Source organism: Macrotis lagotis, chromosome 6 (assembly GCF_037893015.1).
Source record: "Macrotis lagotis isolate mMagLag1 chromosome 6, bilby.v1.9.chrom.fasta, whole genome shotgun sequence".
NCBI classification, from domain to species: Eukaryota; Metazoa; Chordata; class Mammalia; order Peramelemorphia; family Peramelidae; genus Macrotis; species Macrotis lagotis.
The window spans coordinates 87,548,330-87,575,301 of NC_133663.1; the positions used below are offsets into that span (position 1 = coordinate 87,548,330).

Below are 26,972 nucleotides of genomic sequence, written 5' to 3' on the forward strand. Positions count from 1 at the left end.
AATATAAAGTTCCAGATGTTCCAAAATGTTCATAGCAGTCCTTTTTGTAAAGCAAAAAGAATTAGAAATTGAGGGGATGGAGACTTCCCAAAAAGAGGGTGGAGAGAAGTCAAGTCTTATGCTAAGATCACCTGATCATACCTGATAAACAATATGAAAACCACCACTTAATGGAAGTCCTATCAACAAAACCCAGCAAGAGAAGCTAGGAAAAACAACACATACCTCAAGGTCTGTCTTTGGGGATCAGGGGTGTGGCAAGTGCATAGAGCCTACAGCCAGTGGGGGTGGGGCAAAAGCCAGACTAATCTAAACTCAGCCCCAGGGTCTTTCCCTGTGGGAACCACTTCACTCTGAGAAACAACTAAAGAGTAGAGGCGTGGCCATGGAACTAACAGTCTGGGACTTAGAGGAAAGGCTGGAGGGCCTCTATTACCCCCCTACTGGCCGGGAGGAGATATTATACTCAGTGAGTAAAGCCTCTAGGGATCTCAATGCCAAATCTCTGTGAACTAGCCCTCTCCCCAACACAAGATCTTAGGGAAATGAAGAAAGGCCAGCAGAAAGGGCATAACAGAAAAATTCCTAGAAGGAAAAGACCCTAATTCAGAGAGACATAGAACCCCTGAGGAGAATATGATTTGGTCTCCAGCACAGAAAGATTTCCTTGCGGAAATAAGGAAGGAGTTTAAAAATCAACTGGAAAATTTGGGAAAAGAAACCCAAGAGAAAATTAATACCTTGTAACAAGAAAACAAATCATTGGAAAATACAAGTGGACAAATGTAAAAAGAAAATAATTCTCTCAAAAGCTGAAATGATCAAAGGGAGAACTCTTACAAAAATAGAATTGACCAAATGGAAAAGGAGTTACAAAAGGTAAATGAAGAAAATTCTTCCCTAAAAAAAAAGAATGGACTCTATGGAAACCAATGACTTCATGAGACGACAAGAATTTGTTAAACTAAACCAAAAAAATTGAAAAAAATAGAATAAAATGTTAAAATACCTCATCAGCAAAACCACTGACCTCGAGAACAGATCAGGAAAAGATAGCCTAAAAATTATTGGTCTTCCACAAAACACTGAAGAGAAAAAAAAGCCTGGACTCAATGTTACAGCATTTAGGGATGGAAAATGGCCCTGATATCATGGAAGCAGAGGGCAAAATAGTTACTGAAAGAATACATCAATCCCCTCCAGAAAGGGATCCCAAAATGAAAACACCAAGAAATATTGTAGCAAAATTCCTGAACTATCAGATAAAAAAGAAAATCCTACAAGCAGCCAGAAAGAAACAATTTAAACACCAAGGAGCTACAATAAGGACACCTTACTGTGGCACCTTGCTTTTTAAATTGTTTCTGGACCTGGCGGCATCAACATTAAGGGACTGAAGGGCCTGGAATGCAATAATCTGAAAAGCAAGGGAGCTTGGAATGCAGCCAAGAATACACTATCCAGCTAAATTGAGCCTTCTCTTCCAGCTCAGGTATTTTCATCAGGAAAAGTGGAAGTCTCCTTTTTATTAAATGTCCATCTTTTGCCGATGAAAATACCTGAGCTAAATAGAAAATCTGGACTTCAAACAGGAGACTCAAAAGACACATAAAAAAGGTAAAATTAAAAAAAAAAGGCAGGGGAAGGGAAAAAACTTATTAAATAAGATGAAACTGGCAATATCCCTACCTGGAAAAAAGATTTTAACAACTCTTGTGAATTGTAACTCTATTAGAGAGAATTTAACCAGAAGAGATGGATATGCCTGACTTATTTGAAAAACTGTCACCCAATAAGATGAAACTAGAAATATCGATACCTGGGAGAAAGACTCTAATAACTCTCGAGAATTGTAATTGTAGTAGAGAGAATAGCCAGAAGTGATGGACACTCAAGACCTTTCTGTGACTCAGATAGAATGATTTCAAAACAATACCTCCTTAAAAGGGGGGACAGAAAGGAGTTGGGAGGATAGAGACTGAATGGGATAAATTTCATTACATTCAGATTTAAGAGCCACAAAGGACTTGTTTCAATAGAGGGAAAGAAGGGAGGAGGTAAGAACCACCTGAATCTAACTCTCATCAGATCTGCTTAAAGTTAACATACACACATTCAGTTAAGTTAAAAAACTTATCTTACCTTTACATTGTTAAAAGGGGAAAAGTGGAGGGGGAGGAATCAACAGAAGGAAGGGAAGAAAGAAAGGGCAAAGGGAAAGGGGGAAAAAGGGGAGGGGGTTGGATACAGGAGGACAAATACACTGAAGGTAGAGTAGTATTCAGTTACAAAACACTGGGGAATATGGATAAAGGGCAAAAAGGGAGGAAATACAAACAGAGGGAAGATAACATGGAAGGCAATAAAGAGTTAGTAATTATAACTTTGAATGTGAATGGGATGAACTTTTCCTTAAAACGTAAGCAAATAGCAGAGAGGATCACAAACCAGAATCCTACAATATGCCACTTAAAAGAAACTCATAAGAAGCAGAGAGATACATATAGAGTAAAGGTAAAAGGTTAGAGCAAAGTGCATTTTGCTTCAGCTGAAGTGAAAAAAGCAGGGGTAAGGGGTGGCTAGGTGGCGCAGTGGATAGAGCACCAGCCCTGGAGTCAGAAGTACCTGAGTTCAAATCCAGCCTCAGACACTTGATAATAATTACCTTGGGCAAGCCACTTAACCCTATTGCCTTGCAAAAACTTAAAAAAAAAAGCAGGGGTAGCAATCCATCTCTCAGACAAAGCAACTGCAAAAATAGATAGAGTTAAAAGACATGAGGAAAGAAACTATATCCTCCTAAAAGGTACCACAGACAATAAAGTAATTTCAATACTAAATATGTATGCACCCAATGATATAGCATCCAAATTCTTAGAGGAGAAGTTGAAGGAGTTACAGGAAGATACAGACAGCAAAACACTACTAGTGGGAGACCTCAACCTGCCACTCTCAGATTTAGATAAATTTAACTATAAAGTAGACAAGAAGGAAGTTAAGGAGCTAAATAGATTGTTGGAAAAGCTAGATATGATAGACTTATAGAGAAAACTGAATAGGGATAGAAAGGAATATACTTTCTTTTCTGTAGTACATGGTACTTACATAAAAAGTGACAATGTACTAGGGCATAAAAACCTAATGATCAATTGCAGAAAGGCAGCAATAGTGAATACATCTTTCTCAGATCATAATGCAATAAAAATCATGCAATATTTGGCCAGGGAGATACAGACCCAAAATTAATTGGAAACTAAATAACCTTATTTTAAAGAATGAGTGGATCAAACAACAAATTATAGAAAGAATTATTTTATCCTAGATAATGACAATAATAAAACATACCAAAATCTATGGGATACACTCAAGGTAGCAGTCAGGGAATATATTATATCTTTAAATGATTATATTAATAAATTAGACAAAGAGGAAATCAATGAATTTAATATGCACCTAAAAAATTAGAGAAAGAACAAACTAAAAAACCCCAGTTAAATACCAAATTAGCAATTCTAAAAATTAAATGAGAAATTAATAAAATTAAAAGCAAGAAAACTATTGAACTAATAAATAAAACCAAGAGCTGGCTTTATGAAAAAAAAACAATAAAATTGATAAACCTCTGGTCAATTTGATTAAAAAAAAGAAGAAAACCAAATTGCTAGTATCATAAATGAAAAAAGGTGAACTCACCACTAATGAGGAGGAAATTAAAGTAATAATTTGGAATTATTTTGCCCAACTCTATGCCAATAAATTTGACAATCTAAATGAATTGGAAAAAGATTTACAAAAATATAAGTGGTCCAGGTTAAATGAAGAGGAAATTAAATACCTATAACCCTATCTCAGAAAAAGAAATTGAACAAGCCATTATTGAACTCCCTAAGAAAAAATTCTCCAGGACCAGATGGATTCACAAGTGAATTCTATCAAACATTTAAGGAACAACTTGTTCCAATTTTATGTAAGCTATTTGAAAAAGTAGGTGAACACAGAACTCTACCTTACTCTTTCTATGACACCAATATGGTACTGATACCTAAACCAAGAAGAGTTAAAACAGAGAAAGAAACTTATACACCTATCTCCCTGATGAATATAGATGCAAAATCTTTAAAAAAAAATCTTAGCAAAACGACTCCAACAAGTTATCACTAGGATAATACATTATGACCTAGTAGGATTTATCCCAGGAATGCAGGGTTGGCTCAATATTAGGAAAATTGTTGGTATAATTAATTTATCAATAATAAATCTATCAGAAATCATATTATTATATTAATAGATGCTGAAAAAGTTTTTGAGAAAATACAGCATACATTCCTACTAAAAAACACTAGAGAGAATGTAGGAATAAATGGACTGTTCCTTAGAATAATAAACAGTATGTATTTGAAACTATCAACAAGCATTATATGCAATGGGGATAGGCTAGAGGCATTCCCAATAAGATCAGGGGTGAAACAAGGATGCCCATCACCACTACCATTCAATATTGTATTAGAAATGTTAGCTTCAGCAATAAGAGAAGAAAAATAAATTGAAGGAATTAGAATAGGGAAGGAAATTAGAATAGGGAAGGAAGATACAAAACTCTCACACTTTGCAGATGACATGATAACATACCTAGAGAATCTCAAAAAATCATCTAAAAACTACAAGAAATAATTAGCAACTTTAGCAAAGTCACAGGATATAAAATAAACTCTCATAAATCCTCAACATTTCTATATATGACTAGCAAGATGTAGTAGAAAGAGCTAGAAAGAGAAATCCCTTTCAAAGTAACCTCAGAGGGGTGGCTAGGTGGCGCAGTGGATAAAGCACCAGCCTGGGAGTCAGGAGTACCTGGGTTCAAATCCGGCTTCAGACACTTAATAATTACCTAGGGCAATAATTACCTTGGGCAAGCCACTAGATCCCAGTGCCTTGCAAAAAAAACCTAAAAAAAAAAAAACCCCAAAGTAACCTCAGACAATATGAAATACCTGGGAGTATACCTGTCAATACAGACTCAGAAATTTTATGAAAACAATTACAAAACACTTCTCACACAAATAAAATCAGACTTAAATAACTGGGCAAATATCCACTGCTCATGGATAGACCAAGAAAATATAATTGAAAATGACAATTCTACCAAAACTAAACTATTTGTTTAGTGCCCTACCAATCATAATTACAAAAAAATTTCTTCAATGAGTTAAAAAAAGTAAATTCATAAAGAGAAATAAAAATTCAAGAATCTTCAAGGATTTAATGAAAAAAAGTGCAAAAGAAGGTGGCTTAGCCCTACCTGATCTAAAATTTTATTATAAAGCATCACTCATCAAAACTGTCTGGTATTGGCTAAGAAATAGAGTGGTGGACCAGTGGAATAAACTAGGTGCAGTAGCCAGAAATGATCGGCTGTTTGATAAACCCAAAGAGTCCAGCTATTGGGATAAAAACTCTCTCTTCAATTAAAACTGTTGAGAAAACGGGAAGTTAGTATGGAAGAAACTTGGATTAGACCAAAACCTCACACCCTATACCAAGATAAGATCAAAATGGATACAGGATCTGGACATATAAAACTATTATAAGCAAACTAGAAGATCAAGGAATAGTTTACTTGTCAGATCTATGGAAAGGGAAGCAGTTTAGGCCCAAGGGAGAGATGAAGAACATCATTCAAAACAAACTAGATAATTTTGATTACATTAAATTAAAAGGCTTTTGTACAGCCAAAACCACTGTAAGCAAGATCAAAAGAAATGTAGTAAATCGGGAAACAATTTTTACAACTAGTGTTTCTGACAAAGAACTCATTTCTAAAATATACAGAGAACTGAATCAAATTTTTTTAAAAAAGACAAGCCATTTCCCAATAGACAAATGGTCAAAAGGTATGCAAAGGTAATTTACAGATGAGGAAATCAAAGCAATCCATAATCATATGAAAAATTGCTCTAAATCATTAATTATTATATAAATGCAAATTAAAACATCTCTGAGGTATCACAGCACAACTCTCAGACTGGCCAATATGACCAGAAAGGACAATGATCAATGTTGGAAGGGATGTGGGAATTGTGGGACACTAATACATTGTTCGTGGAGCTGTGAATTCATCCAACCTTTCTGGAGAGCAATTTACAATTATGCCCAAAGGGCAACAAAAATGTGCCAGAATTATCCAGCAATACCACTACTGGCTCTATACCCTGAAGAGATGATCAAAAAGGGTAAAAACATCACCTGTATAAACATGTTCATAACAGCTCTGTTTGTTGCGACAAAGAAATGGAAATGAGGGAATGTCCATCAATTAGGGAATGGCTTAACAAACTGTGGTATATGTATGTCATGGAACATTATTGTTCTATTAGAACCCAGGAGGGATGGGAATTCAGGGAAGCCTGGAAGGATTTGCATGAACTGATGCTGAGCAAGATGAGCAGATCCAGAAGAACATTGTACATCCCAACAGCAACATGGGGATGATGATTAACCTTAATGGACTTGCTCATACCAACAGGACAACAAACAGGTACAATTTTGGGGTGTCTGTGATGGAGAATGCCATCTGTATCCTGAGAAAGAATTGTGGAGTTTGAACAAAAACCAAGGACTATTACCTTTAATTTAAAATAAAAAAGGGGTGGCTAGGTGGCGCAGTGGATAGAGCACCAGCCCTGGAGTCAGGAGTACCTGAATTCAAATCTGGTCTCAGTCACTTAATAATTACCTACCTGTATGGCCTTGGGCAAGCCACTCAATCCCATTGCCTTGTAAAAAAAAAAAATGTTGTCATATTATGTAATTCTGCTCTATCTAATACCATATATTTCTTCCTTAAGGATATGATCTATCTCTCATCACATTCAACTTAGATCAATCTATACTAAGTGAATGATGTAAAGACTAGCAAACTGTCTTCTGTGGGGGGTGGGGAGAGGGAAGCGAGATTGGGAGAAAAATTGTAAAACTCAAAATAAATAAACCTTTCTAAAATTAAAAAAAAAGAAAAGAAATGTCTATCAGTCAGGGAATGGCTGAATAAGTTATGGTATATAAATGTCATGGAGTACTGTCGTTCTATAAGAAATCATGAATGGTTGGACTGTAGAGGACTATGGACTTAATTACAGGAACTGACGCTGAGGGAAGGGGGCAGAACCAAGAGAACATTGTATACATTAACAACAACATTGTAGTTGAACAACTTTGTTGTTCAATCCAACTAATCTCAGTAGTTTAGAGAGCTAGGACAAGCCTGGGTGACCTGTTATGGACAATGCCATTCACATTCAGATTAAGAAAAAAAAACCAAAACCAAAAACAAACTACAGAATCTGAATGAACACTATGCTCACTTTTAAAAATTTCTCTTCTGTTTTTCCTTCCTATCCCTTCTTTCTTTTCCCTTAGTCCCAATTCTTCATACAGAAAATAACATATAAAAATTTTAAACACAAAGGTACAAGTACAATGTTTGTCACTAAGGGGAAAGGGGTAGGAAGGGAGTGTGGAAGAAAATTGTCTTTCCTATAAATGTATATGTGGATGAATGTTGAAAAATTCTTATAACAGAGGAAAAAAATAAAATAGAAATAAAAAAAATTGAAGCCTCGCATGATACAATGAAACAGATCTCTTTCAGAAAACAATGTAGACACCCATTAGTACCATCTCAGTTATTATAATGAACTCTTGAAAGGCCACAGAGAGGTGGCCCCCACCTCCTACTCCCCAGTCCATCTTGATATGGGAGATCAGAATTATGTATTTTCTTCTTAGTTTACATTTCACCTGTAAGAATGTGCATTTCAACAACTCTGTTGTTCTCTGAACTCTTCTCTCAGTGTCTCTCACTTTCATTTTCTAGCCTTCTGATCTATTATGTAAAGCTGTCTTGTCAATGAGGAAAATTTGATATCTTTCTTTAAACCTGTCAGTGTTGAGTTAATCATGTCATTAATCTGTTAAAAGAAATCTTGAATGATTTTCTTTTTATTTTTTATTTATTGATTTAGGTTTTGCAAGAGAATGGGGTGAAGTGACTTGCCCAAGATCACACAGCTAGATAATTTTAAGTATCTGAGGGCAGATTTTAACTCCTCCTGACTCCAGGGCCCTCTATCCACTGTGCCACCTAGCTGCCCTTCTAATGATTTTCTATTCATTTCTTGCTAAAAATCAAATTACTCTGTCTAGTTTTCAAGGCCCTCCACAACCTATCTTTCCAACCTAATTTCTTATTTTCCCTTCTGTATATTCAATTTTGTAGCTAAAATGGATAACTCTTTGCCTCTCAAAAATGAACTAAGTTCTCAACTTAAAGTCTAAAAACAGTTGACTGCCTCGCCCAAGATCTAAAAAGTAAAAAACAATTTCTAGATTCAACCCAAGTTCTTCTGTCTTCAAACCAGCTTCTTTTCTACCAAACACTACTGCTCTTTCCCAAATCTAACTTGGCAAAATTTCTCAGAAAATACAGGGTTTGTCTGGCCTCAGACACTTAATAATTACCTAGTGTGTGGCCTTGGGCAAGCCACTTAACCCCACTGCCTTGCAAAAAATCTAAAAAAGAAAATACAGGGTTTGGATTGGAACAAAATATGATGGCATGGTCAAATTTAACTGCAACTGGATTGCTGCCAAGCAAGAGACTTAGAAAATTCAAGTTAACATTATCTCTGGTATATGTATTACTATTTATTCTGTTAAACATTTCTCAATTACATTTTAATCTGGTTCCAGTTTTATCCATGTTTGACAAAGCTAGTCTGTAGAGACATCAGATCATTAATTCCTTTTCCTTATTCTTTACACAACATTTCTAATGTTACAATATTTCTAAGACTGCATTGGTAGATTTGGCAGTCACATTATGCTGTTAACTCATACTAAGCATTCAATTACAGCTGGTAGGCTTTTAAAAATTAACATTAGCAACTAGATTATAAAATTATTGCAAAAATACTACTGCTTAGTATATTTTTTTAGACTCAAATCAACTAAAAATACACGATAAATGAATTATCATTTAGATAATATCATGACCAATAGGCAGCTGGGTAGCACAGTAGATAAAGCACCAGTCCTAGAGTTAGGAACATCTAAGTTCAAATCTGGCCTTAGAAACTTACTGTTTGATGTTGGGCACATGTCTGCCTCAGTTTCTCAATTGTAAAATTAACTGGGGAAGAAAATGGAAAACCACTCTAATGAATTTGTCAAGAAAATCCCAAATGGAGTCACAAAATAGACAGGATTGCAATGACTCAATAACAAATTATGAAAACAGGAGGTAATTTACTCATGTCTAAAATGTCAGATACCTGCAAAGGATTATGAAGAATTTGACAAGGAGGATTGACAAAGCCTGTTGTTGCTCCTCTAGTCCATCTGTCAATTTTTGTACGCAATGTAGTAGTTGGCTTCTTAGAACTTGTAGAATATTATCAGGAAGTAGAGATATTCCAGGAGGGACATCATCCACTCTATAATGCAAGGTGGAAAAAAAAAATTTTTTTTAAGTGTTGATGTGCAATCCATAAGGTTTCATATAGGATTCTAAGAAAGTTTTTTGATTCAACCCAGGCATTATATCTTCACAAACAATAGCTGTCACAAAATGATGTTGCATTAAAATTCAACAAAGAGACTAAGAATAGACTAATTTCCCCAAAAAGGGTAATTTAAAAAGGGGAAACATTAGATATATTAATTCATGCTAGGTTGATTTGTTTAAATACCTTTATTTAGACAACAAATGAGATAAGCACACTATAAGTTTCTAAACAATGAAATAGGTCAAATATAAATGGAGAATTTAAAAAAAACATTTTAAGTGACTAACTTTTTTTAGCAATTTTTTTTATTTTTACAATTTTTCCTCCAATCTCACTTCCCTCCCCCTGCCCCCCCCCACAGAAGGCAACCTGATACTGTTTACATTTATGACTAACTTTTCTAAAGATTTTCTAATCTTTAGAATGCCCCATTTTCCCTGTTTCAGTCTACACTGGATTCAGCTTAGCTGCCCACTTAAGCATAAAGACATTAAAGCCTTCTTCTGCTTCTACTACTTACAAACCTAGAAAGGCCCTCAAATGCTTCTTAGTTTAAGACCTTTCTAACTGCTCCTAGTAATTTTTCTCTAGTCTCTAAATACTCTAAATACTCCGTAGAGATATGAAGCCACTGTGCCTGCCCAAGAAATTACAGATTCCCTCATTCAATCATTTCTTTTCATTTTGACAGAAAAACAACTGATTTTTTTTTTTTTGAAAAACAAAAAGCTGGGGCAGCTAGGTAGCAAAGGAAAGAACACCAACCCTGGAGTCAGGAGGATTGGAGTTCAAATTCAGCCTCAGATACTTAATACTTATTTAGCTGTGTGACCTTGGGCAAGTCACTTAACCCTACTGCCTTGCAAAAAAATAAAAAACATACAAATCCAGCTTCAGACACTTCAGACACTTAATTATTAATTACTTAACTATGTGACCTTGTGAAAGCCACTTAACTGCACTGTCTTGCAAAAAAAAAAATCCCAAACAAATAAAAAAGAAAAACAAAAAGCTTTTATTTAAAACAAAACATAAGGGGTGGCTAGGTGGTGCAGTGGATAGATCACCAGCCCTGGAGTCAGGAGTACCTGAGTTCAAATCGGGCCCCAGACACTTAATAATTACCTAGCTGTGTGGCCTTGGGCAAGCCACTTAACCCCATTGCCTTGTCAAAAAAAAAAAAAAACTAAAAAAATCCATAAGATCTAAAACCATAAAACATTAAATTGTTGTTTTACCTTGAATAAAGTAACATTTCAGAATATAAGTCAAGTATAAATGATTACTAATAATTATGATAGGCTACAATTAACTCATAATGACCTCTGAAATATCTGAATTAACTCATAATGACCTCTGAAATGTCTGAAATAATGATACACTATAAAAGGCAACATGATGGGATGGATAGAAAGTTGTGTTCAGGCAAGAAAAACAGGCTTCCAGTGGCTGTTTGGTCCCAGACAGATCCCTGAGTCTCTGGGTGTTCCAGGATAGCCCCAAAGCCCACCAGCTGCAGAGCAGGTGCAGACATGTCCTGAAGGAGTTCCCCAAATTAGTGAAATCAAAGTCCAATTTTTACAAATACACGTCAGCTTTATGACATCCTAAAGTCAAATCATTAAACCTCACAATGTAAACCAAGTCTGACATTAACACTTTCTTTCTATAAAATGATTTCTTGATTGTTCCATATACAAAACATTTTCAATAAATATTTTGAATTTCAAATAAATACCAATTGATGACATAAAACCCCTAAATGTTGCCCTTATATATATCAATACTATCCATACCCTAAATGAATACATTTGGTATATGAGGTATTAATGCCTCAATTACACTAGTTTTCAATTACACTGGACTACACTAGCCTCAATTAAACTAGTGAGTTATAGCCATAGGTTTGAATTCTTGAATTGTGACTATAACTTCCTATCCTTCCATCATTCCCATTCACTCCTCTTCAACTCTTTATCTTCAATGCTTTTTGAGTCATCTTGGCAGTTATCCAGAGCCTATCATTCTCCATTTTACTCCCCATGACAGCTATAACAAACCTTTTTTCTCTTTTTGTCAAATTGTCAAAACCTACCTTTGACAACTACTTCACTGATGATACAGATGCTCCCTCAGTTTCTCTCCTCTGCATCTCCCCCTAGGCTTTCATTCTCATATCCTAACTTTCTACCCCAAAACAAAAGTGTTCTTGTTGGAACTTACTCTTCTATTTCTGCCTTTATTCTCATTACTTTCTTCCCTCCTAGGATTCTGCCTCATCAATCTTCCCTTCTTTTTTCCTCCTCAACCTCTTTCTTTCTATTTGTTCATCTACAATCCCACTCCACCATTTTAAAATGTGCTCAGTTGTCTTCAATGTTAATACAAACAAAAGCTACTTTTCATCACTTCTCCTTACTGGTCCTCTTCTAGGAAGCACGTTCTACATTTAAATTTCTTTGTTCTTTTGATTACAACTTTTGAATGAGACTGGTTTCACCACTGTTACCAACAATCTCTTCATTGGTAAAGTAAGACCTTTCCTCAGTCTTCATTCTTGACTGCTCTGTAGCTGGGAACTTCTGGATAACCCCAACCCCTAGACAATTTTTCTTCCTTGGCTGACACATCATAGAAGAGGTTCCAAGGTATAAAAACAATATAGCCAAGGTCCACAGCCTCAAAAAATGACAAGCTGCTGATATAGAAAATAAAAGGTTTTAGTTTAAGTCAAAAGAATTGTATTTTAGTAAAGACTGACAGAGTGCTTTCCGTAGGGGGGGAAGCAAGATTGGGGGGGGAAATTGTAAAACTCAAATAAAATCTTTAATAAAAATAAATTTTAAAAAAAGAGAGAATTGTATTTACCACTGATCAATCAGTATCAAATCACGAAAATCCTTTAAGAAGGCTCACCCTAAGCTTTTCTTATCTATAGTCTAATGTTTGTCCTTCATTTTCAAATAAGACCATAACATCAGGGAAGTAATGCCAAGACAAACACATGAACTGGATTTGAGTGGGGGGGGGGGGTTCTATGCTAAGTCACTAGCCCCACTTTCTCTCCAGAGTCATATGGATCCAGTGGCTAAATATGAATTAGGATGACTGGGGATGACCCTGGATTCAAAGCAATCAGGGTTAAGTGACTTGCCCAGTGTCAGACAGCAAGTAAGAGTCAAATGTCTGAGGCTGGATTCAAACTCCTATCCTCCTGATTTCAAAGTCAGTGCTCCATCCATCTACCTGCCTCGCCATCTACAGTCTACCTAAGTTAAAATACCAAGAACTGCACTTGGAGTATATTTTTATAAAGCAAATTTTTATCTTCAGAAAATGGTGAGATATTAAGTATTAATTTTCGTTCATGCACTGAGTGAATATTAATAATCTCTATTAAACTTTGAGGTGCTATATCATTATTCTTATAATTGTGTGTGTGTGTGTGTGTGTGTGTGTGTGTGTGTGTGTGTGTAACCCTGATTTGATTAAGGATCCTCCACTATAAAATAAGACATTTGTTTCCAAGATGAGAAAAAATACAATCTACATCCAGCTAGGTCAAATGGAAGAGAATTAAATCAGATTATACAAACAGTTTTATGAATACTATAACAAAGTTAAAAGTTTATATGTATAATGATTTCTTTTTCAGTTTGGTACTATTTCACATTGGTGCTTTGAATTCTTTAATTTCTATCTCACTTATATAATGAGAAGACTTCTCACTTTTATGAATCTCTACTATAGAATTAATTAAATTTGATAGAAAAATTCAATAGCAGTGAAATTATAAATATTTTCAATCTAATATGGAAAAACTCAACTCCAACCAAAATAAATTCCACAAGTATATAGAATTTCTCCGGTGGTATTTTCCTTTAAATATTAACAAAAGCAGTCATTAAGTAAAACTATTCCCAAATTTGCTTTATTGTCATTAAAGAGTAATATGAGTAATATTCTATTATATATATCTTTTTTTTTTGCAAATAAGCTTCATTTTACCCAACAGATACATTCAGACTGTAAAAGAATGCTACATGCTATTATTTCAATTATGAAATAAAAGAGGAATATAAAAAATCTCCCAAGAGACTTCAGTTGACAATTACTAGGTAAGTACTTGGTATAATGGGCAATAACTTGCATCATCATTTCAGAATTTTGAAGCATCATTTCAATTTCGAATTGCAAATGTGCTCAATCCTTTGCTCTCTGAACTAAAATGCCAGCATTTCTGCCATCTCTCATTCAGAGTTTAGCTCTTTTGGTTCTTGTTTTAACAAGAGTACATAACATATATTATGATATATTTATCAACTGTTAACACATTGTTTCTAACTAAAATAATCTGCAATTAGGCAGGGTTGAATAACTTATTTTTAAAATAAGGGAATTACTACTAAATATAGGATTCTGACACCTCATGAAGACCAGTATATTCCTACATACCGTGTAGGCAGCTTCTCAAAATCCACATCTAAGAATTGTTCATAGCTAGAAACAAAACTCTCCAACCATAGTTTCAGATAGTCTGGGTCTTTCTGAAAAAAGAAAATTATCATAATAAGGATACTATTCAAATTAATAACATAATTAAACTCTAATTTATGCTACTGTCTTATAGTCAGAGAGGATATTTGAGATAATATATCCCCTTCATTTTATAGTTAAGGTAAATGACATCCAAAGTCACTTCCAATTTAAAAATCAGAATGTACAATCCATTACTAAAATTGACAGATATTGATTTTTGAACTTTTCATTTATTATCAAGTATTTTCTCTCCCTCCCAAATCCTTCCAAGTCAAATAAGCAAAAGAACAAGAGATAAGGGGTGGGGTGTGGAGAACCCTTGCAATGAGTACTCAGCAAAACAAGTTCCTGTGTCTAAAAACATATGACTCCTTCTATATCTTGAGGCTAGGACCTCTGTCAGAAAATGCATAGTAAGCTTCATCATTGGTATTCTGGAATAATGATCAGTCATTGTGTTTTTTATTATAATGCTTTTTTGAACCAGGAGAAAACTTTTTTATTGTATAAAATTGTTCTCCTGGTTCAAATTATATCACTACACATGACAAATCTAGTCAAATTTCTCTGAAACTGTCCCTTCAAACATTCCTATGACACTATAATATTCTATTACATTCATGAACTAGAATTAGTTCAGTCATTGCCCAATTTATGGGTGCCCCAATAGTTTCCAATTCTTTTTAGTATAAAAATACCTATTATAAATATTTTTGTACAAAATTTTTCCACATTCTTTACAAAATTTTTAATGATATTAATCTAAAACAATATTACTATTACTAGCCAAGTTTGAATAAGTTAAAAATTCTTACAACTATGATAGTGCCATTTCATCCTTATAAAGGAGTTATTATATTTATGCCTGGGCAAAACCTATTTAGTTTGTTCTATTAAACTAAAGGTGAATTATAGTCAGTAATGGTGGAGGAAATTCTATCAAAGTCCCAAAATAAACTGATGTATTGACATTAAAAAAAACTAACCAACTGAATCGCTAGGTGACAAATATTCATATACCCAATCATTTGAAAATCTACTATATCTTCTAAGGAAAGCATTGGGTTAGAATCATCAAATTTACATTTTGAATTCTTTCAGAGATAGAACCTATTATTTCTTGAACTGTGCTACCTGAATAATTCAAAAATAAAATATCAATTAAGAAGATTCAGCATATCCTTTGACAAGTTGGAAAAAGCAAAGTAGTCATGGAATACAAAGTACCAGACCATGTTAAAAGTCTATAGTGCCCAAGTGGCAAGACTCAAAAATTCATATATGACCAATTTACTTATTATTTGACAAGACAATATCATTAACAAGTAGATTTAAATTCAATTCTCAAAAGTCATCAGAATTTTCCTACATCACTTCTATCATATACACAAACACACACACACACACACACACACACACACACACACAGACAAATAACAGGATGAAAGTTTGGGCAATGGGGAAAGAAGGTAACAGAAAAAAGTTTTTATATTTATTTATTCAGTATATTTATAATTGAGTAGTCAAAGATCCATTCAAACTTAAGAGCCAAAGACACCAGCTTTCAGCCTTACAATTCTTTTGTGTTGAGCTAAAGGATGTATAATATTAATTATTAGTGCTTTGGAGAATTTCATAAGGGTCTAATAATCTTGAAAACAGGACCAGTGGTTTCCCATTGGCTCCAAAATAAGATGAAAGCCCTCCTATTTAATATATGAAACCTTTCACAATCTACCTCTAAAATCTGGGATCAAATTCTACCTCAGATCCTAAAAAAAGGGAAAAGGACCCACATATACAAAAATGATTCAGTCTTTGTGGTGGCAAAGAATGGGAAATTGAAGGATGTCCATCAATTGGGGAATAGCTGAAGAAGCTGTGATATATGAATGTAATGGAATGATATTTGTGCTAAAAGAAATTATAAACAGGCAGATTTCAGAAAAACCTAGAAGAACCAGGAGAACATTTTAATACCAACATTGTGTGATAATCAACTATGATGTACGTAGCTCCTTTCAGTAATAATTCAGTAATAATTCAGTAAAAAATTCTGAAAGACTCATAATGGAAACTGCCATCCATTGCCAGAGAAAACTATGGAATCTAAATGCAGATCAAAACACATTATTTTCAAATTTTCTCTTGTGTTTTTTCTTTTTGTTCTGATTATTCTTCCACAACATGATAATTGTAGAAATATGATTAATAAAACTGTACATGTATAATATCGCATTGCTTGTTCTTTTGGGAATGGGGGGAAGAAGGGTAGAAAGTGGGAAGACGAAAAGGGGAAACAAATATGAAATTCAAAATCTTATAAAAGTAAATGCTGAAAACTGTCTTGACATGCAACTGGAAGAAATGAAATACTATTAAATGTTAAAAATAAATAAATATGGGGCAGCTAGGTGGCACAGGGGATAAAGCACCGGCCCTGGAGTCAGGAGTACCTGGGTTTAAATCTGGTCTCAGATATTTAATTACCTAGCTATGTGGCCTTGGGCAAGCCACTTAACCCCAATTTGCCTTACAAAAACCTAAATAAATAAATAAACAAACAAACAAACAAATAAATAAATGAAATAAAGAGAACAGAAAAGGAGAATGCTTCATGTTTAAAAAATAATTCTACCACAGTAATGTAGTTGTGGGGACCCTAGGCAAGTCACCTACCCCTTCGGTCAATTTCCTCAACTGTAAAATGGGGTTAATAGCACCTGCCTCCCAAGGTTCTTTTATGGATAATCAAAGAGAATGTTTGTAACATACTTCACACAGGGCCTGGCATATAACAGGCTGTCTGATATTATGGAAAGGATGGGACAAAAATGTGTCTGGAAATCTTTCAGCTCAAGTAATCTCAAAGCATAAAAAATGCCACTAACTTCAAAATAAATATAAATTAAACATAAATAATTACAAAAAGATTAAAATGGAGTTAACTAGGAGGTCAAATGGACAGAATATCAGCCCTGGAGTCAGGAGGAACTGAGTTCAAATCCAACCTATCTGTGTGACTCTTAGACAATTCTGTGAACTACACAGCCCCACAAAACAAACAAACAAAATAAAGATTAAAATATTTTACAGTTTTTATAAAGACTAAGATGTCTAAGTAAATACCTATAAAAAAAGATATACAAATTAAGGGGGGGAAATTAGAATCAAAGAACAGTAGTTCATGAAAATGTCTCATTTTAAAAACTGAAAAATCATGTGTAAGAATTCTTTAAAAATAGCAGTCAAGGGCAGCTAGGTGGCACAGTGGATAGAGCACCAGCCCTGGAGTCAGGAGTACCTGAGTTCAAATCTGACCTCAGACACTTAATAACTACAAAGCTATGTGGCCTTGAGCAAGCCACTTAGCCCAGTTTGCCTTGCCAAAAAAAAAAAAAAAAATAGGAACTCTGATCAATACAATGAGCAATCACAGGGGCAGCTAGGTGCCACAGTGGACAGAACACTAACCCTGGAGTCAGGACTCAAATATGGACTCAAACACTTAATAATTGCCTAGTTCTGTGATCTTGGGCAAGTCACTTAACTTCACTGCCTTAAATAAATAAAATTTAAAAACAAAACAAAAAAATGAGCAATCACAAATTGAAAGAAAAGAAATTATGATGAAACGTTATTGATACACTTCTAAAAAGAGAAGTGAGGGACTCAGAATGCAGATATATATGTGTATATATATATATATATATATATATATATATATATATATATGTATGTTCTTTCTTAACTTTTTCTCTTCCTTTTGGAGAGAGGAAGGAGAGGAAGGGGAAACATGACTAATTTGGGAATTTGTTTTGCTTCTCTATACACCATTATAATGGGTTTTTCTTTCCTTGCCTTTTCAAAGGGTGGAAGGGGTGGTAGCGCAGAGAGTTCAAAACTGAAAATAAAATAAAACTGAACTTAAAAACACTAGTAGCAGTACTATGGAAAAAAAGGGACATTTATTCCTTCCTGTCCTACTATTATTAAGAATATCAAATGGAAGCTCATTAATAGAAAAGAACATTTCATTTAGACAATGCTACCAAAACTAAACCATCTGTTTAGTGCCCTACCAATCAAAATTACAAAAAATTACTTTAACGAGTTAGAAAAAAATTGTAACTAAATTCATATGGAGAAATAAAAAGTCAAGAATTGCCAGGGAAAAGTGCAAAAGAAGGTGGCTTAGCCCTACCTGATCTAAAATTATATTATAAAGCATTAGTCATCAAAACTGTGTGGTATTGGCTAAGGAGTGGTGGACCAATGGAATAGACTAAGTATAAAAGCAGAAGATGATTATAGTAATCTGCTGTATAAACCCAAAGAGTACAGCCACTGGGATAAAAACTCCCTCTGATAAAAACTGCAGGGATAATTGGAAGTTAGTATGGAAGAAACCTAGATTAGACCAACACCTCACACCTTTTACCAAGATAAGATCCAAATGGTTACAGGACTTAGAGATAAAAAACAATACTATAAACAAATTAGAAGATCAAGGACTAGTTTACCTGTCAGATCTATGGAAAGGGGAGCAATTTATGACTAAGGAAGAGTTGGAGAACATCACCAAAAACCAATTAGATGTTTTCGATTACATTAAATTAAAAAGCTTTTGCATAGATAAAACCACTGTAACCAAGATCAAAAGAAATGTAGTAAAAATTGGGAAACAATCTTTACAACTAATGATTCTGACAAAGGACTCATTTCTAAAATATACAGAGAACTGAGTCATATTTTTAAAACAAAAAGCCATTCCCCAATTGACAAATGGTCAAAGGATATGCAAAGGCAATTTACAGATGAGGAGATCAAAGCAATCCATAGCCATATGGGAAAATGTTCTAAATCATTATTAGAGAAATGCAAATTAAAGCTTCTCTGAGGTACAACCTCACACCTCTCAGATTGGCCAATATGACCAGAAAGAAAAATGATCATTGTTGGAAGGGTTATGGGAAATCTGGGACACTATTACACTGTTGGTGGAGCTGTGAACACATCCAATTTTTCTGAAGAGCCATTTGGAACTATGCCCAAAGGGCAACAAAAATGTGCATACACTTTGACCCAGCAATACCACTACTGGGTATATATATCCTGAAGAGATGATGAAAAAAGGGTAAAAACATCACTTGTACAAAAATATTTATAGCAGCCCTGTTTGTGGTGGCCAAGAATTGGAAATCGAGTAAATGTCCTACATTTGGGGAATGGCTTAGCAAATGGTGGAATATGTATGTCATGGAACACTATTCATCTATTAGAAACTAGGAGGGACAGGATTTCAGGGAAGCCTGGAGGGATTTGAATGAACTGATGCTGAGTGAGATGAGTAGAACCAGAAAAACACTGTATACCCTAACAGCAACATGGGAGTGAAGATCAACCTTGAAGGACTTGCTCATTCCATCAGTTCAACAATCAGGAGCAATTTTGGGCTGTCTGCAAAGGAGAGTGCCATCTGTATCCAGTTAAGGAGCTGTGGAGTTTGAACAAAGTTCAAGGACTATTTCCTTTAATTTAGAAAAAAAAATATCTTATTGTCTGATCTTGTTACCTCTTAGAATTCTTGTCTCTTCTCTAAGGATATGATTTCTCTTTCATCAAACACACCCAATTTGGATCAAGGTACAACATGGAAACAAAGACTGACAGATTGCTTTCTGTGGCGGGGGGGGGGGGGGGGGGGGGGGAGTAAGATTGGGGTAAAATTGTAAAACTCAAATAACATCTTTAATAAAAATTAATTTAAAAAAAGAACATTTCATTTATATTTGTCTTAATAAATGCTTGTTGAATTTGACTGAATTTATCCAATTGCTTTTCAAACCATCACACATAAAATATTTCAGGACTTCGTTCAGCTATTCCAGACATTTGTAGCTGGATAAAAGCATCTACCAGATAATATAAAAATTATAATTAAAATGTTAATCTTGTCTCTTATATATATTCCACAATATAAATTACTAAAAAAAAAAAAGTTTATGTTTCATCATTTAAGCCTCTTTAGTCATTTAAGCTCTTTTTCATGCATTATGTATAATAAATAAAAGTAAAAGGCAGTGATAAGTGGGTCACAAGAGAATTAGAAAAGGAATCCAGAATTCCTCAATGGATAAAAGGTCAAAGGGTAAGAACAAACATTTCTCAAAAAAATTTCACACTAGCAGCAACCATATGAAATGTTCGAAACCTAAGTTTAAGGAAAGGCAAATCAAAACAATTCAGATTTCACCTCCAAAGCAAACTAGCAAAGATGACAAGAGATGGAAATAGTCAATGTTGTGCTTGCAGCAAGGCAGATACACTGACTGTTGGTATAACTGTGAATTTTGAGGTCCAACAAATTTGGAAAGGAATTTGGATGATACTAAAAAAATGACTCAAATGTCCATACTCTGAAGAGAGATTCCACTGCCACGAAGAGGTCAAAGACAAAGATCTATTACATGCCAATTATCAATGAAGCATTTTTTGAGACAATAAAGAACTACAAAATAAAACTAGAAATAAGGTAAGTACCTATTGTTTTGAGAAATGTGAAACAAGCTGGGTTATATAAATGCAACAGAATAAATAAAAGTTATGAGTATAAAAGAATATTAAAAATTCAGAGAAATTCTAGAACAGATTCAAAGAAAGCAAAACCAGGAAACTATTTACATAATGAAGACAACAGTATAAAGGGAAAGAACAATAAAAAAAAGAAAGAAATGCTGTGTAATTGTTATGACAAAGTCTGGACTCAGTTGAGAAAAAAAGCACTTTCTTTCACTGCAGACATGGGGAGCTTTGGAGGTCAAATATTATAAATACTCTAACAGATGTGATAAATATCTTGGTTAGTTGTATTTAACTGAATTTTTTCCTTTCTTTTTTAAACTATTACAGAGGAAAAGAGAAATATTCATATATGTAGGATAAAACAGAAAACCATTTTCAGAAATCTGTCCAGAGCCAGATGTTATAGAGGCAAAGATTCAAGAAATTTAATTCAACCAAAATATGAAGATACCAAATGAAATGACAACTACCTGGCCTCAACAGAAGAGATGTAATCCAAAATTGTAAGAATTTGAACAAGTTAATCAATAGAGAACTTCCAGGCAACATGGCAGAGAGAAGACAGGCATGCTGTTAAGTGCTGCTGATTCCCCTCAAAAATCACATGAAAGAAACCTCTTAACAGAAATTTGATTGACAAAATGAAGAAAGAGAAGTTAGAGGAAGAACACCTAACAACAAGGTCTGTCTCAGGTGACCGTGGGTGAACAGGGAGTGGAGACCAGAGAGTCAGTGCAGGGACAGCAGCTGCGGGAAGCCGGAGCACCAGTGTTAGCCACAGAGGCTCTGCTGTGTGGCAAGTGCAAAAGTCACCTTTAGCCCTGGAATCTTTGGCTGGGGGAAGAGGAACTACTAGAGGGTGAGTTCCAGCACAGAGAGCTTCAGAGTATGCCTGGAAAACAACCAGCTGGACTGGGACCTGAGCACCATACTTTCAGTGGAGCCCTCTCCCCAGAACAAATACCCCCACACCCTCAGGCTCAGGTGTGGGCCAAAGAGTTCACTTGACAGAAAGGCTAAAAGACCAAAGACTATTACATTAAATTTAGAAAAAAACCCATTATCTTATTATGTAATTTTGATATCTCTTAAAATTTATTTTTCTTTCTTAAGGATATGATTTCTCTCTCATCACATCCAACTTAGATCAATGTATACCATAGAAACAATGCAAAGACTAACAGACTATCTTCTGTGGGGGGGGGGGGGGGGGGTAGGGGGAAGGAAGCAAGAATAGGGAGGGAATATTGTAAAACTCAAAAGAAATAAAAATCTTTTTAAAAAAAATAAAATATAGGGGTGGCTAGGTGGCATAAGTGGATAAAGCACTGGCCCTGGAGTCAGAAGTACCTGGGTTCAAATCAGGTCTTAGACACTTAATAATTACCTAGCTGTGTGGCCTTGGGTAAGCCACTTAACCCCATTTGCCTTACAAAAAAACCTAAAAAAAAATTAAAATAAAATAAAATATGACCAGAAAGGATAATGATCATTGTTGGAAGGGTTGTGGGAAATCTGGGACACTATTACACTGTTGGTGGAGCTGTGAACTCATCCAACCCTTCTGGAGAGCTATTTGGAACTACGCCCAAAGGGCAACAAAAATGTGCACACCCTTTGACCCAGCGATACCACTACTGGATCTATACTCTGAAGAGATGATGAAAAAGGGTAAAAACATCACTTGTACAAAAATATTTAGAGCATCCCTGTTTGTGGTGGCAAAGAATTGGAAATCAAGTAAATGTCCTTCAACTGGGGAATAGCTTAGCAAACTGTGGCATATGTATGTCATGGAACACTATTGTTCTATTAGAAACCAGGAGGGACAGTATTTCAGGGAAGCCTGGAGGGATTTGCATGAACTAATGCTGAGTGAGATGAGTAGAACCAGAAAAACACTGTATACACTAACAGCAACGTGGGAGTGATGTTCAACCTTGATGGACTTGCTCATTCCATCAGTGCAACAAGCGGGAACAATTTGGGGCTGTCTGCAAAGGAGAGTGCCATCTGTATCCAGATAAGGAGCTGTGGAGTTTGAACAAAGTTCAAGGACTATTCCCTTTAATTCAGAAAAAAAAACATATATCTTATTGTCTGATCTTGTTACCTCTTAGACTTCTTGTCTCTTCTTTAAGGATGTGATTTCTCTCTCATCACACCCAATTTGGATCAAGCTACAATATGGAAACAAAGTAAAGACTGACAGATTGCTTTCTGGGGGGGGGGGAAGTAAAATTGGGGGAAAAATTGGAAAACTCAAATAATATCTTTAATAAAAATAAATTTTAAAAAATGAAATAAAATTAAAAAAATAAGGGGCAGCTAGGTGGTGCAGTGGATAGAACACTGGCCCTGGAGCCAGGAGTACCTGAGCTCAAATTCCGTTTCAGACATTTAATAATTACCTAGCTGTGTGGCCCTGGGCAAGTCATTTAACCCCAACGCCTTGCAAAAACCTAAAAATAAATAAATAAATGAAATAAAAAGTCAATCAATAGCTATAAATATGAGATGAAAGAGGAATGATGAATAGACACAGTGAAGGTAAAGATTGACTTCAACAAACATTTATCAAGCATCAATTTTTACAAGCCACTTAGGTAGGAGGCTAAAATGATAAATAGTCCCTATCCTCAAGCAGCTTAGAATCTAATAAATGGATGATATGCATATATATATATATATATATATTCAAATAAAGACAAAGCAGAAATAGAAACCAGATCTGTTAATCTGTTAATGGAGTGGTAAATAGGGAACTCACAGATAAAGGAAACTATCAACAGGTCAAAACGTTCTCTGTGAAATCCAGTTCTGTAGTTGCTTAGAACTTTGAGAGTGGCATGCCTAGTCCCACAAAACCAATATTTTCACAGGCAGTACTTCAATCTAGGACTTCCAGATTCTATAGGTCCATTCTCTATACTCTACAATAAGCTGCTTTTGTATATAAAGTAATTAAAAAGTACTAAAATTAAGGAGCAAAAGAAAATTAACCAAAAACAATATGAAAGGCCTGGTTTTGAAGGCAGTAGGTCAGCTGGGTTTTCAAGAAAATTAAGGATTCTACCATCTGTATCCAGAAAAAGAACTGTGAAGTTTGAACAAAGAACAAGGGCTATTAACTTTAATTTAGAAAAAAACTGATATCTTACTGTCTGATCTTGCTATCTCTTATACTTTATGCTTCTTCCTTAAGGATATGATTTCTCTCTCATCTCAATTTGGTTATATATACCATGGAAACAATGTAAAGACTGGCAAATTGCCTTCTTGGGAGGGGGAGGGGAAGGGAAGTAAGATTAGGGGGAAAATTGTAAAACTCAAATAAAATCTTTAAAAAAAAGAGAAAAAAATATTAAGGATTCAAAAAGTCTCATGCTATCAGTAAATACTTCCTGAGAGAAGACCTGACTTCAAATCTGCCCTCAGATACCTAATAATTAACCTAGCTGTGTGATCTTGGGCAAGTCACTTAACCCCATTGCCTTGCCAAAAAAAAAATGTTCTGAGCATACACTCTCTATAAACTGTGTGTGTGTGTGTGTGTGTGTGTGTGTGTGTATGTCTATAAACAGGTATGCGTATTATTATATTATATTAATAATATATTTATGATACAAATTTAATATATTATATATACTACTGTATATTATAAAACATAAGCAAAAATAAAAGAAACAATATTTTTAAAATATCTTAATTTTAAGAGTATAAAGTATTCACTCTCACCAAAAACTAATAATGCTATCTTTAATGAGAACAATGTAATTGAATAGATTTCCTTTTTATTTTTAATCTTAGCTTACTACTTTAAGTTTTGGTCCTAAATTTAGTCATTTTGCTTTTTTTTCTTTTTGCAAGGCAATGGGGTTAAAGTGGCTTGCCCAAGGCCACACAACTAGGTAATTTTTAAGTGTCTGAGGTCAGATTTGAACTCAGGTACTCCTGACTCCAGTGCTGATGCTCTATCCACTAGGTTACATAGCCAGCCCCATTTTGCTTTTTAATGTTAATGGCCATCACAGTTAAAAAAGATATATCGTAAGGATGTGTGTGTGTGTGTGTGTGTGTGTGTGTGTGTGTGTCCAAATAGAAGAAGCTCATCACTGGCTGTGGTTACTAAATCAAGAATCATTATTTTATTTCATGAACTAATTATATAGAAGTTATTGCTGAAATTCTAATAAAAAATGTCTATCTTTCCACATAAGGGAGGAGAGGTATAATCTCTGGAATTTAAGTCCTGGACCTGAGGAACTATTACCCCAGGAAAAAGTCAAGATGCCTGAGCAGACCCCAATCTCCTATTGAGAGATGACTACTTTCCTATACTTCCAAAGTGATGCTAAGTGGGTGGTTCTGCTGCCTCTCGACTGCTCCTAGCTACTAAAGCTACTTACACCTGCTCCAGTGTATTACTCTCATATTCTCTGGTCAGTTTCTCCTAGGCCCCAAATGAGCAAAACTCTTGTTTTGAGAGGACAAAAGGATGGAAACTCAGATTCTGCCAGCTATGGAGCCCTGAGGGCCAAGCTATAACAGAACTGCAGAGAAGGAACAGTTCAGAGTGAAGGGCTAGTGTTGTAGGAGAGTTATGTTTTTCCTGTGACGAAACACAAATCTACCCAGGAATGTAGGTGCAAAAGAAAAGAGATTTATTAAGATATCATTACAGTGGCAGCTAGGGGGTGCAGAGGATAGAGCACCCACTCCAGTCCTGGAGTCCAGAGGACCTGAGTTCAAATCTAGCCTCAGACACTTAATAATTACCTAGCTGTTTGACCTGGGGCAAGTCACTTAACCCCATCGCCTTGCAAAAACTAAAAAAAAAAAAAAAAAAGGTATCACTACTACACAAGGAAGGAGATAAAGTTAAGAGATATTAAAGGCCAATTGGGTTTCAGGCATTGAAGATTAACCAGACAGGTTACTGATAGATTTTTGTAGGAGGTCAGAAGGAAAAACACCTGCCAGAGTCTCTTTAAGTATCCCTCTCAGGGTCCATAGAAAAAGGCAGTGTATTGGGAGCTGATCAAGTCCTGCATGGGAATTTGCCTTTTGGCAGTGGTCAGGGATCTTGGATTGGAGAGATTGTTTCTGGTCAGGGTGGTCAAGTTCTTCAGAAGAGGTGGCTCAAAATGATTGCTAGTCAGAATTTTCTATGACTTAGACAGAATGATCTAAAAAAACACTACCCCCTTTAAAAGGGGGACAGGAAGGAGATGGGAGGAGGGAAGGGATTGAATGGGGTAAATCTCATTACATTAAGAGGTACAAAATACCTATGGTAATAAAGGGGAAGAAGGGAGATGAGAAACACCTGAATCTTCTTTTCATCAGACTTAGCTTACACTCAACTTACACATACTTAGTTAACTTAAAAAACATCTAACCTTTCAAGTATTAAAAGGGGAAAAGGGGAGGGGGATGGAGAAAAGGAGGGGGAGTGGGGGAAGAAAGGGGAACTAACAAAAGAAGGAAAGGGAAAAGGAAAAGGGGAAAGAAAGGGGAGGGGTGATATAGGAGGGCAAACACACTGAAGGGGGTGATATTCAGATACAAAATACTGGGGAATACAGATAAGGGAGGGAAAGAGGGAAAATACAAACAGAGGGAAGATAGCACGGCAGGCAATAAAAAATTAGTAATCATAACTTTGAATGTGAATGGGATGAACTCTCCCTTAAAAACGTAAGCGAATAGCAGAGTGGATTAAAAACCAGAATCCTACAATATGCTTCTTACAAGAAAGTCATATGAAGCAGAGAAACATATAGAGTAAAGGTAAAAGGTTGGAGGAAAATATATTTTGCTGAGGGCAGCTAGGTGGCGCATTGGATAGAGCACTGGCCCTGGAGTCAGGAGTACCTGAGTTCAAATAAGGCCTCAGACACTTAATAATTACCTAGCTGTGTGGCTTTGGGCAAGCCACTTAACCCCATTGCCTTGCAAAAACCTAAATATATATATATTGCTTTAGCTGAAATGAAAAAGACAGGGGTAGCAATCCTTATCTCAGAAAAAGCAGCTGCAAAAATAGAGTTAAAAGAGATAAGGAAGGAAACTTTATCCACCTAAAAGGTACCATAGACAATAAAGTTATTTCAATACTGAATATATATGCACCCAATGGGATAGCATCCAAAGTCTGAGAGGAGAAGCTGAAAGAACTACAGGAAGATATAGACAGCAAAACTCTACTAGTCAGAGACCTCAACCTCCCAGTCTCAGATACAGATAAATTGAATCATAAAATAAACAAGAAGTTAAGGAGGT

At 35.2% G+C, this 26,972-nt stretch overlaps 1 protein-coding gene across 6 annotated transcripts in view; it reads right to left on the bottom strand.

Moving 5' to 3' along the window:
• The window catches only part of NBEAL1 (neurobeachin like 1), a 209,765-nt gene that overhangs the window by 149,412 nt on the left and 33,381 nt on the right, over positions 1–26,972 (bottom strand). For 5 of the 6 annotated variants that reach the window (XM_074191603.1, XM_074191606.1, XM_074191605.1 and 2 more), the window contains exons 3-4: positions 14,019–14,110; positions 9,330–9,491 (exon numbers count right to left, since the gene is read on the bottom strand). In XM_074191603.1, the coding sequence (XP_074047704.1) occupies positions 9,330–9,491; positions 14,019–14,110 (254 nt within the window). Of the gene's footprint in view, positions 1–9,329; positions 9,492–14,018; positions 14,111–26,972 lie in introns of those variants that run through there. The other variant, XM_074191607.1, reaches the window with a different exon arrangement.